At 39.4% G+C, this 16,476-nt stretch overlaps 2 protein-coding genes across 2 annotated transcripts in view; one reads left to right on the forward strand and one right to left on the reverse strand.

The window, feature by feature from the left end:
- Positions 1-2,425, forward strand: part of dpf2 (D4, zinc and double PHD fingers family 2) — a gene marked incomplete in the record, with an annotated part of 10,391 nt that extends 7,966 nt beyond the window's left edge. Inside the window, 1 exon segment of the mRNA XM_035666331.1 lies at positions 6-2,425.
- Positions 2,426-3,070: 645 nt separating this feature from the next.
- LOC118331958 (sodium/potassium/calcium exchanger 3) overlaps positions 3,071-16,476 on the reverse strand; it is a 25,757-nt gene continuing 12,351 nt past the window's right edge. The window contains exons 3-17 of the mRNA XM_035667062.1: positions 13,754-13,830; positions 13,502-13,576; positions 13,309-13,393; positions 12,793-12,896; positions 12,636-12,710; positions 12,515-12,540; positions 10,311-10,364; positions 10,052-10,194; positions 9,793-9,959; positions 9,474-9,711; positions 8,937-9,103; positions 8,486-8,600; positions 8,264-8,376; positions 8,014-8,079; positions 3,071-6,950 (exon numbers count right to left, since the gene is read on the reverse strand). Coding sequence (XP_035522955.1) covers positions 6,840-6,950; positions 8,014-8,079; positions 8,264-8,376; positions 8,486-8,600; positions 8,937-9,103; positions 9,474-9,711; positions 9,793-9,959; positions 10,052-10,194; positions 10,311-10,364; positions 12,515-12,540; positions 12,636-12,710; positions 12,793-12,896; positions 13,309-13,393; positions 13,502-13,576; positions 13,754-13,830 — 1,616 coding nt within the window. The 3' untranslated portion in view covers positions 3,071-6,839. The remainder of the gene's footprint in view (positions 6,951-8,013; positions 8,080-8,263; positions 8,377-8,485; positions 8,601-8,936; positions 9,104-9,473; positions 9,712-9,792; positions 9,960-10,051; positions 10,195-10,310; positions 10,365-12,514; positions 12,541-12,635; positions 12,711-12,792; positions 12,897-13,308; positions 13,394-13,501; positions 13,577-13,753; positions 13,831-16,476) is intronic.

Genomic DNA, 16,476 nt, shown 5'->3' on the forward strand with positions numbered 1-16,476 from the left:
CCCCCCCCCCCCCCCTGCCCACACTCATCACTCAACCGTCCCGCCGCAGTATGGTTTACCCTTCAAGATAGATGATAAACTCCCCTGACGAGCTGACCGCGGAGGAAGTGTGTCCAGAACAGACAATAAATCATGAAAAGGGAAGTATCCCTTACCAAACGGGCCTCAGTTAGCTTCAGATATGACTGTTGCACAGTTCCAAGCTCAGATTCAGCCCCATCGATTTTTATTTTCACCTCTTTGCCACACCAATTTGAGCACAACTAAATTTCAACAAGATACCCCGCATAAATAGCCAACTTCCTGTTCAGGTTTTTTTTACACATACGCCTACACAAAGTTGCTTTCCTTCTCTATCCTGCAATGTACTGATTTTATGACAAGAGCAGAAATAGAGCTTTGAATCAAGTAGCATGCCTTTGCTTGCTCATCTTAAAAAGAGACATTTTATAATATTTATATATTTCTATGGTATATAATAGTGTTACGTATGTACAAATTGGAAAAAAGAATGGTCATGTAATGGTCTTTTAATTAGTGCCCATCTCATCATTACATGTTCCTTTATGGCACTGCTGGCATTTGGTGATTCACTTGAAAAGAGTCAAAGAGATCTGCTGAGACTGTAAATGATTTTCCATCTCATCCACTGCCACTGGCCACACACTGGCGCGCACAGAAACTTTAAAACAAAACAGGAACGATGAATAGAAACCCCCGACAGGCTCCTCAGAGTGGCTCCAAAGGCTGAAGGACTTCAGGGATTGCAGGTTAGACTTTAGTCAAGTTGTGGACTCGATTATGTTAGCGGCGGATTGAGTTGCACAGAGCTCAAGAGGATGCATATTGAGAATGTTTCATTAAGTGTTCAGACTTCAGACTTTGGGGCCTCTGACATGAGGTTGTCACTGGACTGAAAACTGTCTTCAATCTGCACACCTGCCCTTTGTTTGACAGAAGTGATAATGTTACAATTCTGATGACTATTCCAAAAAACAAATCCTACTTGCATTATCAGCCAGGTAAAGGGATAAAAAGTCTTCATTGCTGTGTTCTAGCAGTTTGCTGATCATGCACCATATCCAACGTCTGCTGATGTTGTGACACCACTAGATTATTTTAATATAATTGAGGACTATGCGACCTTGCAGATGGTCACTTGCTGACAATATTAAAGCAATATAAGGGCTGCTGTAGGATGATGGGAGTCACTTTAGGCTCTGTTGGCAGATAATGTGCGATAATGTAAATTTTCTTTTTCAGAAAATGCTATAACAGATAGGGGACTATGGCAGCAATTATGGATGGCTCCATATTGTAAAAAAGAGATTATAATGTGTATATGTATAGTCCTATGGAGAAACCGACCTTTTTGTTACTGCTTTCGTAGTTTAATTATGCAATGGTTTCCTTCTGTGGCAAGGCTAAAAGAAAAAGTCTGGCTGAACTGCTAAAGCAGTTACTTTACCTCAAACAGAAACAGTATTTAAAGGGTTGAAATATGCTGTTGATAGATGGGACAAAGGCAGCGGGATGAATAGCAATTACAGCTACAGTGTCTGCTTCAATAACTACATATTCTACAGGTAAACAAGTGCATGCTCCGTAATTGTTTGCACTCATATGCTACGTAGTCGTCTCAGCGTTAGGTTGGCAAGGGTGTTGGGGAAGTGGTGTAATATAAATTAACCATGCTATCATGTCGTTTCCAACTAACAATTACTAAGCATTACACAAGTATAACTCGGTTTATTTTCTCATCACATTTAAACTTATTTAGAGACAGTGGCTACTAGAATATTTTGCTGGTTTTTGTATTCATGGATGATGTTTGTGTACCTGATGTGTGGGACATTTTGGGACTTAAATGGAAGTTGCTTACTAGTTAATCCTGTGATCCGGGTCTCACCTGAGCCGCTCTCTTCCAAAGCTTGAAACAAGAAGCAAAGCCCATAATGTGATTAAGACAAATTCTGGAGCTGCACTATCCACACTGAATGATAAGGTAATAATGGACCCAGTGTACACCTTCTAGGCCATTAACAAGAAGGAAGTCCACCTGTTGTCATAGTATAATTGTATATAGTTATTATTTTTTAAAGATGTTTTGTTGTTTTGGGCTTTTTGCCTTTATTGGCTTGGACCAGCAAGAGAGAGAGAGAGAGAGAGAGAGGATGACGACATGCAGTAATTAATCGGATTCAGTACATGGTGTGCGCCCCATTATTTTTTAATATCAGATTATGGTCCTCTGGTCTTTAGCTTTGGGAGAGAATTGTTCATTATGACAAATAATGTTTAAACCAAGATCATAGGTTTACATAGTAGGTGAATTCTCTTAGAGTGGACTTTTTTTTTGGATTGTGATGGAATGTTTTATTGTACGAAATTTGTCTTCAGGAAAATAAAATACTAGGCACTATAACCTGCTGGGTCTCTTTGTCTTTTTAAATGAACGAATGAGAAATGAATGATGGGTATGGATCATAAATATACTGGCAGATCTAAAAGACCCTGAGAAGCACATTATTGCAACCATTTTTGTTGATGAGATAATGTGCTAAATTTGAACTTAGTGAGCGAACATGCACAGCCCCCTGACTTTGTTTGACCTGATCTGTAACACGTGTTTACCCCTGCATGTCAAAATGGCTGCTGTAAAAAAAAAAAAAAAGGTCTATATCATTAATACATCTGAGTGTATTAGTTCCCCAAGGCTATATTCTTGGGCCTCTTCTGTGGGTTTTTAACAAGTAACCTTTCTGTATCACAAGATATTTGGAACAAACTTTGCTATATCAAAAGTTTGTGCATGATTAACATTTATAATTTAAAGGATACAGAGGAACCCCAGGGAGAGGATTTGTGAATTAAGCAAGCTACATATTTGTTTAAGTACTGTACTGTATTACATAGTAGGAGAGGCAAGGTAGAAAAAAAATAAATTAAAGATCTGTGTGTATTTTCTGGCTTACTCCATTGGATGGCAGTCATGGACTAAACCTGCAGCTACAAATCCATCCATTCACTATCACTGCTACCTACAGTAAACAAACAGATGAAACAGATAAATTGTTATTGCACAGTTTTTTATTGGACTCAAGATACAACAGTCTTCTATGATCCCATACGAACTCTAAGCAATACATTTCAACTAAAATATCTTCTACCTTCAGCATCACAGCAGAATATATAGAACATTCTTTGAGTGCTGTGAAACCACAACAAGAACTGGAGTTCAGCTGTTTGGTTTGAGGCTATTGTGTCTCTCCAGAGCCATGACGAGCGTCTTGAGATTATTACTGGAGTTGAATAAGAGCACAGCACAGACTCCCAACAGCTGAGTGAAACAACACGTTAGCATCACAAACAGCTGTCAATCATCTCCTGGCAAAACACAATGAGTTACTGATGGTTGAAGCTGTCAAATAGGGATGAAGACAGTGAGGGCACGCAGTTTCTACCTCGCAGAATGATGATGATGACAATTATATCCAATTGATTAACTGGCCAGTCCATCAAATGGCAGAAAACAGTGACAAATGTCATCATTCCCCAAAACCCAAGGTGGCACGGTGGCTGTTTTGCTCAACTTGCTGTCCCAAAGAGAAAAGCTGCAAATTGTCACATATGACAATCTGTAACTAGTGACTCTTTGGCCTTTTTGCTTGATCAAAGAATAACAATTAACTGTTTATCATAATTGTTCTTTGATTGATCTGTTGATCCACGATTACTCGACCAATTATTTCAGCGCTAATTAAGAGTTTTTAAGAGTTTTCTGGACAAGCAGGAGGCCTTGGAACAAGTTACCTCCAAGTGTTAAAATGTATCTTCTGTACTTTTATATTTGGGACATGGGCAGTTACAGGGTAACTAACACATTTTCTTTTCTGCTCTAACATTTTAACTGATTTTATCTGAATTATAGATGGAAAAAAATGTTCTTGAGACAATTTAGTGGAATAGGTTAAATATGTGTTATTTAAATTAAGTAGCATTTCTCTATTTTGAGAAGAAACAGCTCTATATCTACACTGTACACTGAAATTCCTTAAGAAATTTAGCACAAGAACATTGCAGACATTTCAATAGACTGTGTCAGTTTGAAGTGAAACCTAATTTCAACTACTGAAACAGGAAAAACTCTTTTTTTTTAACACTTTTAATTAATTTTGTTTTTTAAAAACTTAATTTAAACACGTAAACGGGATCTTAATTTTCTGTGTTCCCATGAAATAAGGTTCATGAGTCTGTCAATAAATCAATACTGAAATAAAAAGAAAATCTTCATGCTAAAATATTTTAAGACACTACTGCAATGGAATTAATAACAGAGTGCCACTCTCTCATTACAGCCTTCATAATCCACTAAACAAACAGAAAATATGCATTCATTCTGTTACAATATTTCACAAGTAGGCTTACATTGTGTATTTTTTTTAAATATCAAAAACACCACAAAACTAGTCTCTGTCAGACATTCATTATTGTAAAACTATGTAAATTATTTAACATTTACAAACAGTAAAAAGTATTGTCAGGTAGACAATTATAATAATTATACAGCCATTTGAAAAAAAGACAAAAAGATTGCCCAGATCCCTTTGGTGGAACATTTAGTCTTGAATTCATAATATTTTCTGAATGTGTCCACATTGCTGATTTTCATACGAGGACAGAGGAGCAGCAGGTACATATGAAGACAGAATATGCAGCCTTATTTGCCTTAAAACACGCACCGATACAGTATACGTATGTGTGAGTATATAATGTGCTGCTGCTGTCCTGATTGGAGTGTGTGAAAATGTTCTACCAAAGGGAAATAATCTCATAAAATGTACAAGAAACAATACAAACATCGATTGTCGTACCTAAACGTGAAAGTATTACAACTCACCTGCACTCAAAGTCATCAAACTCTGTGACACTCATAGAAGTACATTATATATTAGATTTCATAGTAATAAGACCTCTAAAAATACTGTAACACTAGGTTAATCTCTTACGTACATTAGGATGTACCAATACTTGCTTATAAGCAGTGAGGCAAAATCGTCAAAATATTGTCACAATAATGTGCATTTTCATATCAGTGTTTCTATTCTAAAAGTCTCCTGACACATACATGGTGTCCTTTACTGAAGGACTAAAGTACCTCACCGTCTGTTCAGATGTTCTTCGCTGTAATTCAGTGCCGCCTGCTACATTTGAATGCATGTAAATATTTCCACACTAATGGTAAAGTCAGCTAGGGTGTACATTCAGAACATACTACGGTATTCAAACCTAAAGCCAATGGACAATATTAATCTGATAAGAGTTTTTTTTTTTTTTTGACATGGCAGATTAAAGTACCATATTTTAACATCTCCGAGAAAAGACGTTTTAACCTTTCAACGTAAAGCTGTTAATATAGTTGAGATGGCAACTAAAACCAGGGAAACATGTGAAATATATATTAATATACATATAAATTCCTTGAATCCTTCAGGTATCTTAATTCATTTGCTTCCTTAAATGAACATAAAATGCATTTCACCACAGCCTATGGGTTCCAGCCTCTTGACACACACCCTGGTCCTGTACTGTATGTATACTGTATGTATGTTTAATTTCCCCTTCTTTAAATCACAACTGCAGCTGTCTGCAACCTGTGCATATAATGCTCAAACTGTTTGAGTAGTGTTGCAAGAAACTATTGAACACTCCTCACCAGCAGAAACTGTTGGGGAACGATATGTGGATACAGCAGCAGAGGAGATGCAGGCTAATAAATGTACTCATAAATAACTTTTGTTTGCTGTGTTGTTGATGAAATCAACTAGCTAGTTATCCTGTAATTCATTTTCTTGGCAGCAGCAGCTTTGAGAACATTTAAAAATATAAATAAATAAATAAAACAGTATACTTGGATGATAAGAGCTGCAGTGACAGGAAGCAACAGTCCCTGAAAGGATGAGACCCTTGTGTCATTATGACTTTAATTTATGCTCACTGCATGGGATATTAACAGCTAATATGATGTGCATGATCTACATTTGTGAACATGTAAAAGGGTGTATGTATGCTTTTAGACAATACAATTAAACTGAGCCTGTAATATTGCTGTAAATCCAAGCTTCTAAAGGCTTATTGCTTTAATGAAACAGTGATTCATTATTTATTCAAAAAAATAATCATCACGCAGAAGCAGTTTAGATTTGTAGTGTGCTAGCCGGTTGGCTGGAAAGCAAACTTGGCAAAGTTTTAGCGGGAAGTGACATCTCTCAAAATTGAAGCTTTTAGCAAAGACTGTAGAAAAGGCCACGAGATTCATTTGTGATATATTAAAGTATAAAACAAACATGTTGTTATGGGGTGGAAGTTTTTAGTGGTGAAAACCCCTAGCGCAGTTACAGTAGCCTATATCATTCTCGTCTAAATTATGAAAGTGTGCAACAATATAGCTAATGAGGATCATAAAAGTGTGATTTCTAAATAACGTTTTGATTACTGACATCACTTCCTGTTCCTTATTGTTTAGGCTTCCATCTGCCATGTCATTACATTTTTCGGTAAGTCACCTAATTTGATACTTAAAAGACTGCTTCCAAACACTGCACTGTACGAAAAAGGAGCAAAAATTGTGCTACTGTTAAAAGACTTCAGAGTGTATTTGTGTAGTTGCATGTGTACAGTATCACCCTAGTGAATCCTACAGAGGTGCACAGAAACTCTCACAAGGAACACAACAACGCTGTCACTCTTTGTATTTTTTTTGGCTTTAGGAAAGAGGACGTGTGATAGAAAGGTAGGTACTGAGCATGTTGTCAGGGTTGACCTTTGACCTTAAGGCCTCACATCTGCCCGAAGAAGATGGAGCAGAGCAGGAAGATGGCATAGAGAAACAGCAGACCCAGACCCAGCCGGCGATCCAGCCTCCAGTGGTTCAGATGAACACTCATAACCTGAAAGCAGAGAGACAGTGTGAAAGAGTCAGCTGGGCACATTTTTTTTGTTTTTTTTCCAAATACAAATTTTAATGTCTGGGCAGTATGAGACACTGAGATATTATTATTATTTTTTATACTTAATACGTATCCCTTAAACTGCCATTACATTCACATATTATAAAGTTATGGAGACTGTGCTAGCAAACAGTTACCTATTAAAAGGTCCAATGTGTAACATTTAGGAGGATCTATGGTCAGAAATGGAATATAATATTTATAGGTATGTTTTCATTAGTGTCATAATAGTTGTGAGAGAACAGTTACTCTTCTAAGGAAGTACCATGTTTCTACAGTAGCCCAGAATGGACAAATCAAACACAACACCACAGCACCCGGTACCTCCAACTGCCGCTGATTAAGACTGCTTAACTTAACCTGCTATGCACAACTTCTTTGCACAAACTTTACCTTGCAATAATTGAACATGTACAGTTGGTTATACACTTTTTGCTATACATTTGTTATACAAATATTTTTGCACACCATATTTCTTACTGCATACTGCATATAGTGTATGTATTTTCTATTATATCTTTATAATATTTTTATTTTATTATTCTTTATTGTATTTTTACACTTCTGTACTTTTTGCATTACATTTCCCCTGTGCTGCTGTGTCAAACTCGAATTTCTTCCACGGGGATCAATAAAGGAACATTATCTTATCTTATCTGGTTCTTGGTAGGGCCTTTCACGTTTTTCGCAGCCACTAAAGTTTCTACTACCTCAGTCTGCCATTTGGGGCGGAGCAGGTGAGGTTTTTTTTTGCTGAAAACAGGAAACCAGGCTAAGAGTGGTTAGAGTGAACAGTAAGGCGGTGGGCATAAAACCAAAATACTTGACTGAAAGATGCTGCAACGAGCTGAGGGAAACTGCAGAATATTGATGAGTGCAGCTTAGTGCAGTTGTTATGTTATATGTACTGAAAAGATTTTTATTTATTTGACCTATAACAGTCTTATTTTGCATACTGGAATCAAAACACCTATGCAACAATTGGGATGTGACGTTTGCTCACCGTCAGAAACACAGATGCCAGCAGCAGAACGACAGAATACACCAATCCTTTATTATTTATGGAGACCTGTGGGGAGAAAAAAACACAAGCAGATGTCACTATTTTATGACCATGTAACAGAAGTGAGAACCCCCAAATCTCAGTTTCGACAGCTCTCTCACACACATGCAGATATCGATAAACCAGGAAAATCACAGGCCGAAGGGAAAAAGAGAGATTGGTAATGTAGGGAGATAAAGTGTATGCATACTGATGATCCATGGTCCACCACAATGGTACGCAAAGCCCAGGGGAAGCCTAAACCCAGCAGGATGTCAAAGATATTGCTTCCTATGGAGTTAGACACTGCCATGTCCCCCATGCCTGAAAAGACAGAGAAATGCTGAATTGAAGCACTTGCACCACAAAGAGAGAACAGGCAAAAGCCTTGGGGTTGGAGATTCAGGATAATGAATTGTTGTTTTTTTTTTACCTTGTCGAGCTACAATCAGACTTGCCATGCAGTCTGGCACGCTGGTCCCTGCTGCCAGGAAGGTTATGCCCATGATGTAGTCTGGGATGCCTAGTGTATAGCTGATGATGGTGACCTGAAACATTAGGACACATTGGAGTGAGTGATGTGGTATGGCTTGTACTGTATAGTAAACACAGAAATATCTTCACCTTTCCACAGTAAGTAGAAAGTACACAAAGGTGGTGCATCCCCAAATAACAATCATTCTGTCCTATAAACCCTTAAACTGGCTTTTACATACGAACATACATATGTACATCACGTCTGTTTCATAAGCATACTGTAGATTATAACTGTACTGTTGTAGTAGACACCACTGGAGGCATCTGAGATCAGTTTTTGGTGATTTTTGCTGGCAAATATTTTTGTTGTTTCAGAATTGGACCTTACTGTCTGTCTGTCTCCTTACCATCCACACCATGAGGTAGGAGAAGATGGCGATCCACAGGGTGGAGGCCATAAAGGTGACCATGAACCAGCGGTGCCAGCGCGGCAGAATACAGTTAGGCACAGTACAGTAGAGCAGGAGGCCAAGAGGCCATGTGATCACCCACTTCACCCGCGCACAGCAGCTACCTGTGAAGAGCAGGAAATCCAATCAAGAAAATATTTTAAAGACTTTTGTCTACCAGGGATTAGCACCAAAATATTTCACAGTTTCAAGCAGCTTTTAACTGACATAAATTAATACATTTAAATAAAGATACTGAAAACTGTCAAATTGTTGACAAATTGTGCTTTTCAAGCATAAGGAATCTTTTATATGATCGTTGATCAGTGATAAACTTCAACTCATAACAGCCCTACCATACAGAGTCAGGGAAAATTTGCTAATGTGAGAATTTCTAAATTATGTTCAAAATGAACAACATTAATGATTAAAACCAATATCAGACCATGAAAGAAAACAAATCATCTTAAATCTTACTTGCACTTTACGACTCACCTGGTATGCGCACGGGACTGAAAATCCCATCTTCATCGTCCTCCTCCTCTTCTGGCTGGCACACCTCGACCCCTGGCTTGTCTCCTGACTCTGCGTCTCCTATCCCGGGTCCCTTGCCTCCGTTCTCCAGACTGCAGGAGCCCGTCCTCTTCAGGCTGTTGCTGGTCGACCCCGATCGTGACCCGGGGCCGGCCTCAACGTCCCGCTGGATTTTGGAACCCTGGATCAGCCTCTGTCTCTGCGAGGAAGAGCAGGAAATTCTTGCTGTAGAGCTCCAAGAAGATGTGTGTTATACTGTCATGAAATGTGCGTCAAATACCTCACTGATGACCACGCGTCCTGCCATGGAGAGCCTGGTGCGGGGGGAGAAGTGGGGGGTGATCATGATACGCAGGCCAGCCTCAGAGAAGGACAGTTTGTGGGGGTTGAGGATGAGAAGCTCATCCACCATGACGACGGGTGAAGGCTCCTGACCATTAGCTTGGCCTGTGAAAAGGGGGTTATATATGACGTTTTTAAGAGCAGTGAACAGACACAAAGCAGCAAATAAAAAAAAGGTTATTCTAATGTCTTCTGACCTTTGTTGAGAAGCACCATGGAGGTGTTGCATGCAGAGGCATCCTCTATCGTCTTGTCCTCTCTGTGATCCTCTGGACCGGGGAAGCACAGCCTGCCGCTCCTGAGCTGACGCGTCACAAACGCCAGAATCTGGGAATTGAACCTGCAACCAAACAGATACTGTTTGCTTACAGCCATATTTACCATAAACGGGGTTTGTCCTTTATACAGGTGTGGAGGTGTGATGACTGATGAGGTTTGGTCTTTTAAATAACTTACTTCATGATTATAATGTAGACTCCATACATGGTCATGAGGAGCAAGGACTCCCACCTGCACAGCAAGCAGTACATTTGTGTTAGTCTGGTCTAACAAACTACAAATTTACAAAGTTTGGTGTTTGCACTCAAAGTGAACCTACATTCAAAATTCCACGTCACATATAACATAAATAATATTGTAAGTTAACTTTTAGTCTTGCTTTATTCATTCTGTAATGGCAGTGGTGTCTCTAATACCTTGAATCAATATAAATGTGTAAATAAATAGAATTGATTTTTAAATATTTATAATCTGATTTATAAAGCCTAACATTTCTTATTATATAAAAGAGATATAAAAAGAATCTCATTGTTACAATTCATAAAGTATATCTCTATTTAAATTAGTAAGCATGAGTAGTAGAGGAGTAATAATAACCAATCTGATGGAAGAATGTTGTTATGTCAGTATAAATAGTAGTTTTCATTATCTGAACTGACCTCTCCTCCTCCTCTATTCCACTGTTCTTCATCTAAAATCATTTTATCTTTTAAACGGTCCAGTGTGTAGGATTTAGTAGGAATCTCTCGTTGCAGATTACTTTTGTTGCCGCCAGCAGTGTCAGTCAAATCAGTACAAACTGCACCCACAAAGTCCTAATGAAGCAGATCAGTTTCTGAATTTTAGGAAGGAAGAAGAACTTTTATTGTTGCTAATTAAGTCTTAAGCATTAAATGTTATAGAGAAATATTTCAAAGGCTGGAGCTGGAGTCCCTGTTTATGTTCTTATGTTATTCTCACAAAATACAAATACAGCACTAAGGGCCCTGGATAGATGTTATATGACCACTGCTGCACATGTGCAGACGCATATCTCAGATATTCTAAGTATGCAGTGATTTGGCAAAGTCAGCTGAGACACAAATCTGACAAAGTGTATCGAGAAGAAAAGTGGTGAGCTGAAATACACAAGTGCAGCCTTGGCTTGGCACACTATGATTCAATAAACAGTCTGCCATATATCAGTGATGAATCCACTGCGGCCGACATTAAGCCCATGAATAAATCTACTCTTTCATTAAAACCACTGACACACACTCCAATGGAAAGCCATGTTTTACAAGAAGGACCCGGGTCGACAGAATAGAAAACATTTGGGACAGGGAGCTAAGAAGCTAAGAAGTCATCAAGAGCACTAAATAAGTCTTTTGTGAAGGGAAAGCTACACAAAACAAATCAACAGAACAACTATTTCCAATCAATCTAACAGCTAAACTCCAAATCACTGATCACGTGTGAAGTGGCGGCCGCTGACGACACACACCTCCTCCACGCAAATTACACAAATGAAAAGTTATTTCACAACAGATTATAAATTGAACTTGTTCCCCGTCGCCTCCGCTAACTCTGAAATGAGCCGCTGCTGACGGGTTATACATATGCAGATGTTTTGTTATTTGTCAGGTCCAAATCAGGAACCAGAATCGATTTAACATGTTGCACAATCACTGATTGTTGACCTTGCTGACAGGCTCATCTTCATGATTGTAATAACAGTCATTTGAGGTAGAGGTTGTTGACACCAATCAGAGCGGGAAAGGAGAGAGATGAATTTGCAGATCTGCAGATCTACCTAGTAGGAAATGTGATCATATGATGCTTGCTCCGTCAATAGAGAATAAATAGTAAATGGACTGTACTTGTATAGCGCCGTTCTAGTCTTCCGACCACTCAAAGCACTTTACACTACATGCCACATTCACCCATTCACACACATTCATACAGTGATGGCAAAGGTCATCACAAACAGAAACTAATTCATATATACACATTGACATTCACATACCAATTATACAGCATCGGAAGCAATTTGGGGTTCAGTATTTCTTGACAGTACACTTGGGCGGGAGGAGCCGTGGATCGAACCACCAATGTTCTGATTAGTGGACGATACATACATACATATACACTGTATACAGTTAAACCTGTTTATATTTTTGGTATTGTGTCTATTTGGATTTTGGATATTGTTTTTTATAATCCTTTATTGATATTTTATATTTGCACTTCCTACTTTGTACTGCAGCTGCTGCACAACACTATCTGTGAAACAGTGTAAAACGTCATCCTCAACAAGAGAGTCAAGCAATTCCTCAAACAACCTTTTTATTTAAAGCAGAAACTTGAGATTAAAAAACAGAATTCGACGTATGTGAACTCACCAGACCACTTTGGCATCATAGATAACCTGGAGAGAGGAAAGAATAGATTCTTCAGAACACCATGGTGGACGTATAAAAGCTTAACATACATCAGTTCACTTTGATAATAAGCACAGCTCACCATGATGAGAGTCAGCACAGCGAGGATGTAGTAGGAAGAATCTCTGAAAAGGGACCACCATGTCAGAATCACTGTCTGTTGAGAAGAGTTATAAATGTTAGTGTTCAGTCACTTGGGGACCACTGCACCCAAGATTTTGTGATGTTTTTTTTCCTACCTGGCCTGCAAAGATCCCACTCAGGCCAATGATGACCAGGATGTTGAAGACAGCCGAGCCAACGATTGTGCCGACTCCGACGTCTCCTTTAGTGATAAATACACCTAAAGGTTGACACAGAGAGACGGAGGGGAGGAAGTCAAATGTGTGCATTTACTATCTGACTGTGTTTGGTTTCAGATGAAATCAAATCCCTGCAGTCTGTAATCGGCTTCTGACAACTTTTATTTTCACTTTTTTTATTCTCACACACGCACACACAGAAACACAAAGAAACACACACAATCTTGCTCTTAGTCACTAACCTCTAAGAAAATTCCTAAAAATAAGTAAAATCTCTTTTGAAGTTTTATATTAGACTCTGCTGACATCTCCTGGACGTTTTCTGGGAAGACTATTTCAAATTCCAGCATTTCTCTGTTAGACTAAACTAATTGAACTAAAGAAACTAATTTTGGCATGCTTTCTTAAAACTGCCACAACTCTTACTTGCTGTAGGTTGGCTGAGCTACTAACCAATGAGAGAGGTGAAAAGCTCTGGAGCAGAGCTTCCTGCAGCCATAAACGTCGCCCCGGCCACATCTTCACTGAGCTGCAGGTTCTGCAAGATTTAAAAAACGACAGACGAGAATGAAACAAGAACAATCCAATAATGACCTGTTAAATTATGAAAAGTATACATGAAGGCTGGTTGGTGCTGTTTCCTTACCTCAGATATTTTCTCAAGAGAGGGGACAAAGTAGTCATCACAGACGATGGCCAGAGCGTAGAACATGTAGATGGCCTGGAGACAGAGTGGAGACACACATACACAGTATGCCTTTTTATAAAATTAATTAGTTACATGGCTCTTGGTTTGTAATATATGCTGGCTTCTGCTCATAATGATGTCAGCTCTCAGTGTGGCGAGTCAAGGATATAAATAAAGAGAGAAGATATGCATAATGAGTGAAATACTCACACAGAGTGCATGCAGAACCACAGCCCCCTTCTTCCTCTGCTCCTTGGTAAAGATGTCCTCTGGAAACTCGTGGATGGCTACGGGTGGGAAAGACATCATGATAAACATGTTCCCTACTTAAATATACATTTTATTTAGAGTTAATTTATATTCCCACTGCGATACAGCCACTCTACAAGCTGCAAACGCAATGAAAAAAATGCTGTTTGACATCAATTTTTTTACAAGAATTACAGAAATAGGGTACAAACAGTCTATAAGATAATGATGTAGCTTAAAACAGTGTTATGGCCTCTGAGGCATTTGTTCATATTTGACAATCAGGAATACAAAAAGTTTCACTTGGGAATAAATTACATAATTGACTTATTGTCCTCTTGCTTATGACATTTTTATTAATTTTTTTAACCAAATATATTTTGATGCCCTGCTTCCTTTTGATGGGTTAGGGTTGATGTATAATTACAAAGCTTAATTTTGAAAGTATCGCCTTCTTCCATTACACCCAGTCATTTCCAAATAAACAGAATTCATAAGTATAATTTTGTGCTAGCATCCTCTGTGTCTTAATTTTAGACACCATTTCTTTCAGACATGCCACAGCCCAAAACCACATCATGTAGATGCAGTGTTTGTCTTGCAGTGAAGAGAGAGACAGGAAGTGAGGTGGAAGTGAAACTAGCAGCTGCTTCCTGTCTCTGTCTTTCCTCGAGTGTGAAAGAAAAAAGAAAAACTGTTAATGACAGCTTAGCTTCCCTCTGTTCCCTTGGCGTTACAAAAGAGAGCCTCGAGAGTGTGGTACAGCTCCAATTTACAACTCTGAGTCGAGCAGGATGAATTTAAACTGCTGGGGAGCATGGAGCTATTAATAGCCCCTCTGCTGTGTGAGACAACTGTGGGTCGACAAGCACACAATAAGCACAGTGCAGCCGTCACGATGTATGCTGCACCGTGGCTGAATGGAAACTGAACAACAGACTGCATGGATTAGGAGAGGGTCCCTTGTGATCGGGATATGAGATTTGACCTTTGACACCAATGTGTTAGAGACAGAAGAGAGAGAGAGAGAGAGAGAGAGAGAGGAGGAGGAGGCCATATGGTCCTGAGGAGGGGGACAGTAATTTTGCTGTGTTCAGTTAGAAAATGTAAATGTTTGTGCAGTAATGTTTACAGATTTGTGTCTGTGCCAGAGCCTGTCTGCCTGCCTGGATGCTTATTGTGCCATAAACTCCTTCTTGTGCATCATTTTCGAGGGCTAGAGTTGAAGAAAGTTTTTCCGAAGGTTGGCAGGGCACTGTATCTCTGTTTTCTGCTCTCTTAGAAGGAAAAAAGAGCCTATTTTCTGCATGCCAGCTGTTATTGCATGGCAGGGCTCGTCCACTAAATCATCAAGGCTTAGCATGTAAACTTTCTGTCATCTTATTGCATGAAAGAGGGAGCCTGAATGTGAAGCTGCACGGCATGCGTCTTCTGAAGCGGCACGTCAAGCTGATCAGCTGTTGGACATCTGTGCTCTACTCTGCGGCTTTATTTCTTTCCCCTTCTTCTCTGCGCCCCGTCCTGTCTAACAGTCCCTGGAAGCGTTCTTGTCTCCTCCTCCTCCTCTGTCCCAAAACACAGACTCACAGGTTATTCTGTCGCTGGAAATGCAGGGCTGCAACGTGTAGCTCAGATGGATGCTTTGAGGAGTTGCTCTGGTGAAGGCAGTTGCTATGGCGACCCTCTCCCTGGGGGTTGCTTTTTTTTTCCATGGGTGGCAGTAGGAAGCCAAAGGCAAGGCAATTGCGTGAACAGTGAGAAAGGGGGAGGTGTATATGTGTTTCCCATGGTTAGGGTTTATGAAAAATGAAAAAAAGAGAAGTGACAGCAGCTCTGGACCGCAATTTCTAAAAATATTTATTTTTCCTTACAAACCCTCAGGAGAGGTCTGCGAGAGCGAGGGAGGGGGAAGAACGCCATAGAGACAGGAACAGTGTACTGGTTTGCTGATGGCTGCTGGACAGGAATGTGCTCTGCCAAGACTCTTATGCCGTGGTTTCACAACCCCAGACCACAAACTGAAACCCTCGGGTTAAGGATGATCGCACATCTGCAACTTCCCAAATCAGGGATTTAAGCCAAATGTGCCATCAGCCTGATAAAGTCAGTAGTTTTGTAATCAGAGGTCGAGCAGTGAGCTTCAGTGAGTTAAGGAAAGATTTGGGCTGCAGTGTTTATGTGCAGTTACTCTAACAATACAAGTGCCTCTGTACTCAGACTTCTAACATCACTTCTCTCTGTGCTAGGTGTCGTTTTACTGCCAGAATTACAAAATGCTCCCAGAACTCCTTCAGCTCTGATCTAGTTCTGTCCGTCAGAGTCTTTACAGCAGCTCACATATCTTTGTTTCGTTCCTACACAAGCTGAAAGACTCAACTCCAACAATCCACAAGTGTAAATAGCGTCATTTATTTACTCAAGCTTCTCACATTTATTTCACACAACCTGCGGTGAAACATAAAGGATTTACCTTTTTTGTGCAGCAGGAAGCAGGCAGAAGGCAAATGTGAAGCTTTAATGAACAGGTTGAATCACTAAACTTACAATTAATCTACAATTTATCCAACAAGTTATAACTTTATATAAAAGATAAGCAGAAGACTAGATCAGTGATCTCCACTTAAAGCTCCAGAATGTAACATTTAGGAGGATCTTTTAATACAAATGGAATATAGTATTCATAG

The sequence above is a fragment of the Morone saxatilis genome, unplaced genomic scaffold (genome assembly GCF_004916995.1).
Source record: "Morone saxatilis isolate NCDOM2014 unplaced genomic scaffold, NCSU_SB_2.0 Contig20, whole genome shotgun sequence".
NCBI classification, from domain to species: domain Eukaryota; kingdom Metazoa; phylum Chordata; class Actinopteri; family Moronidae; genus Morone; species Morone saxatilis.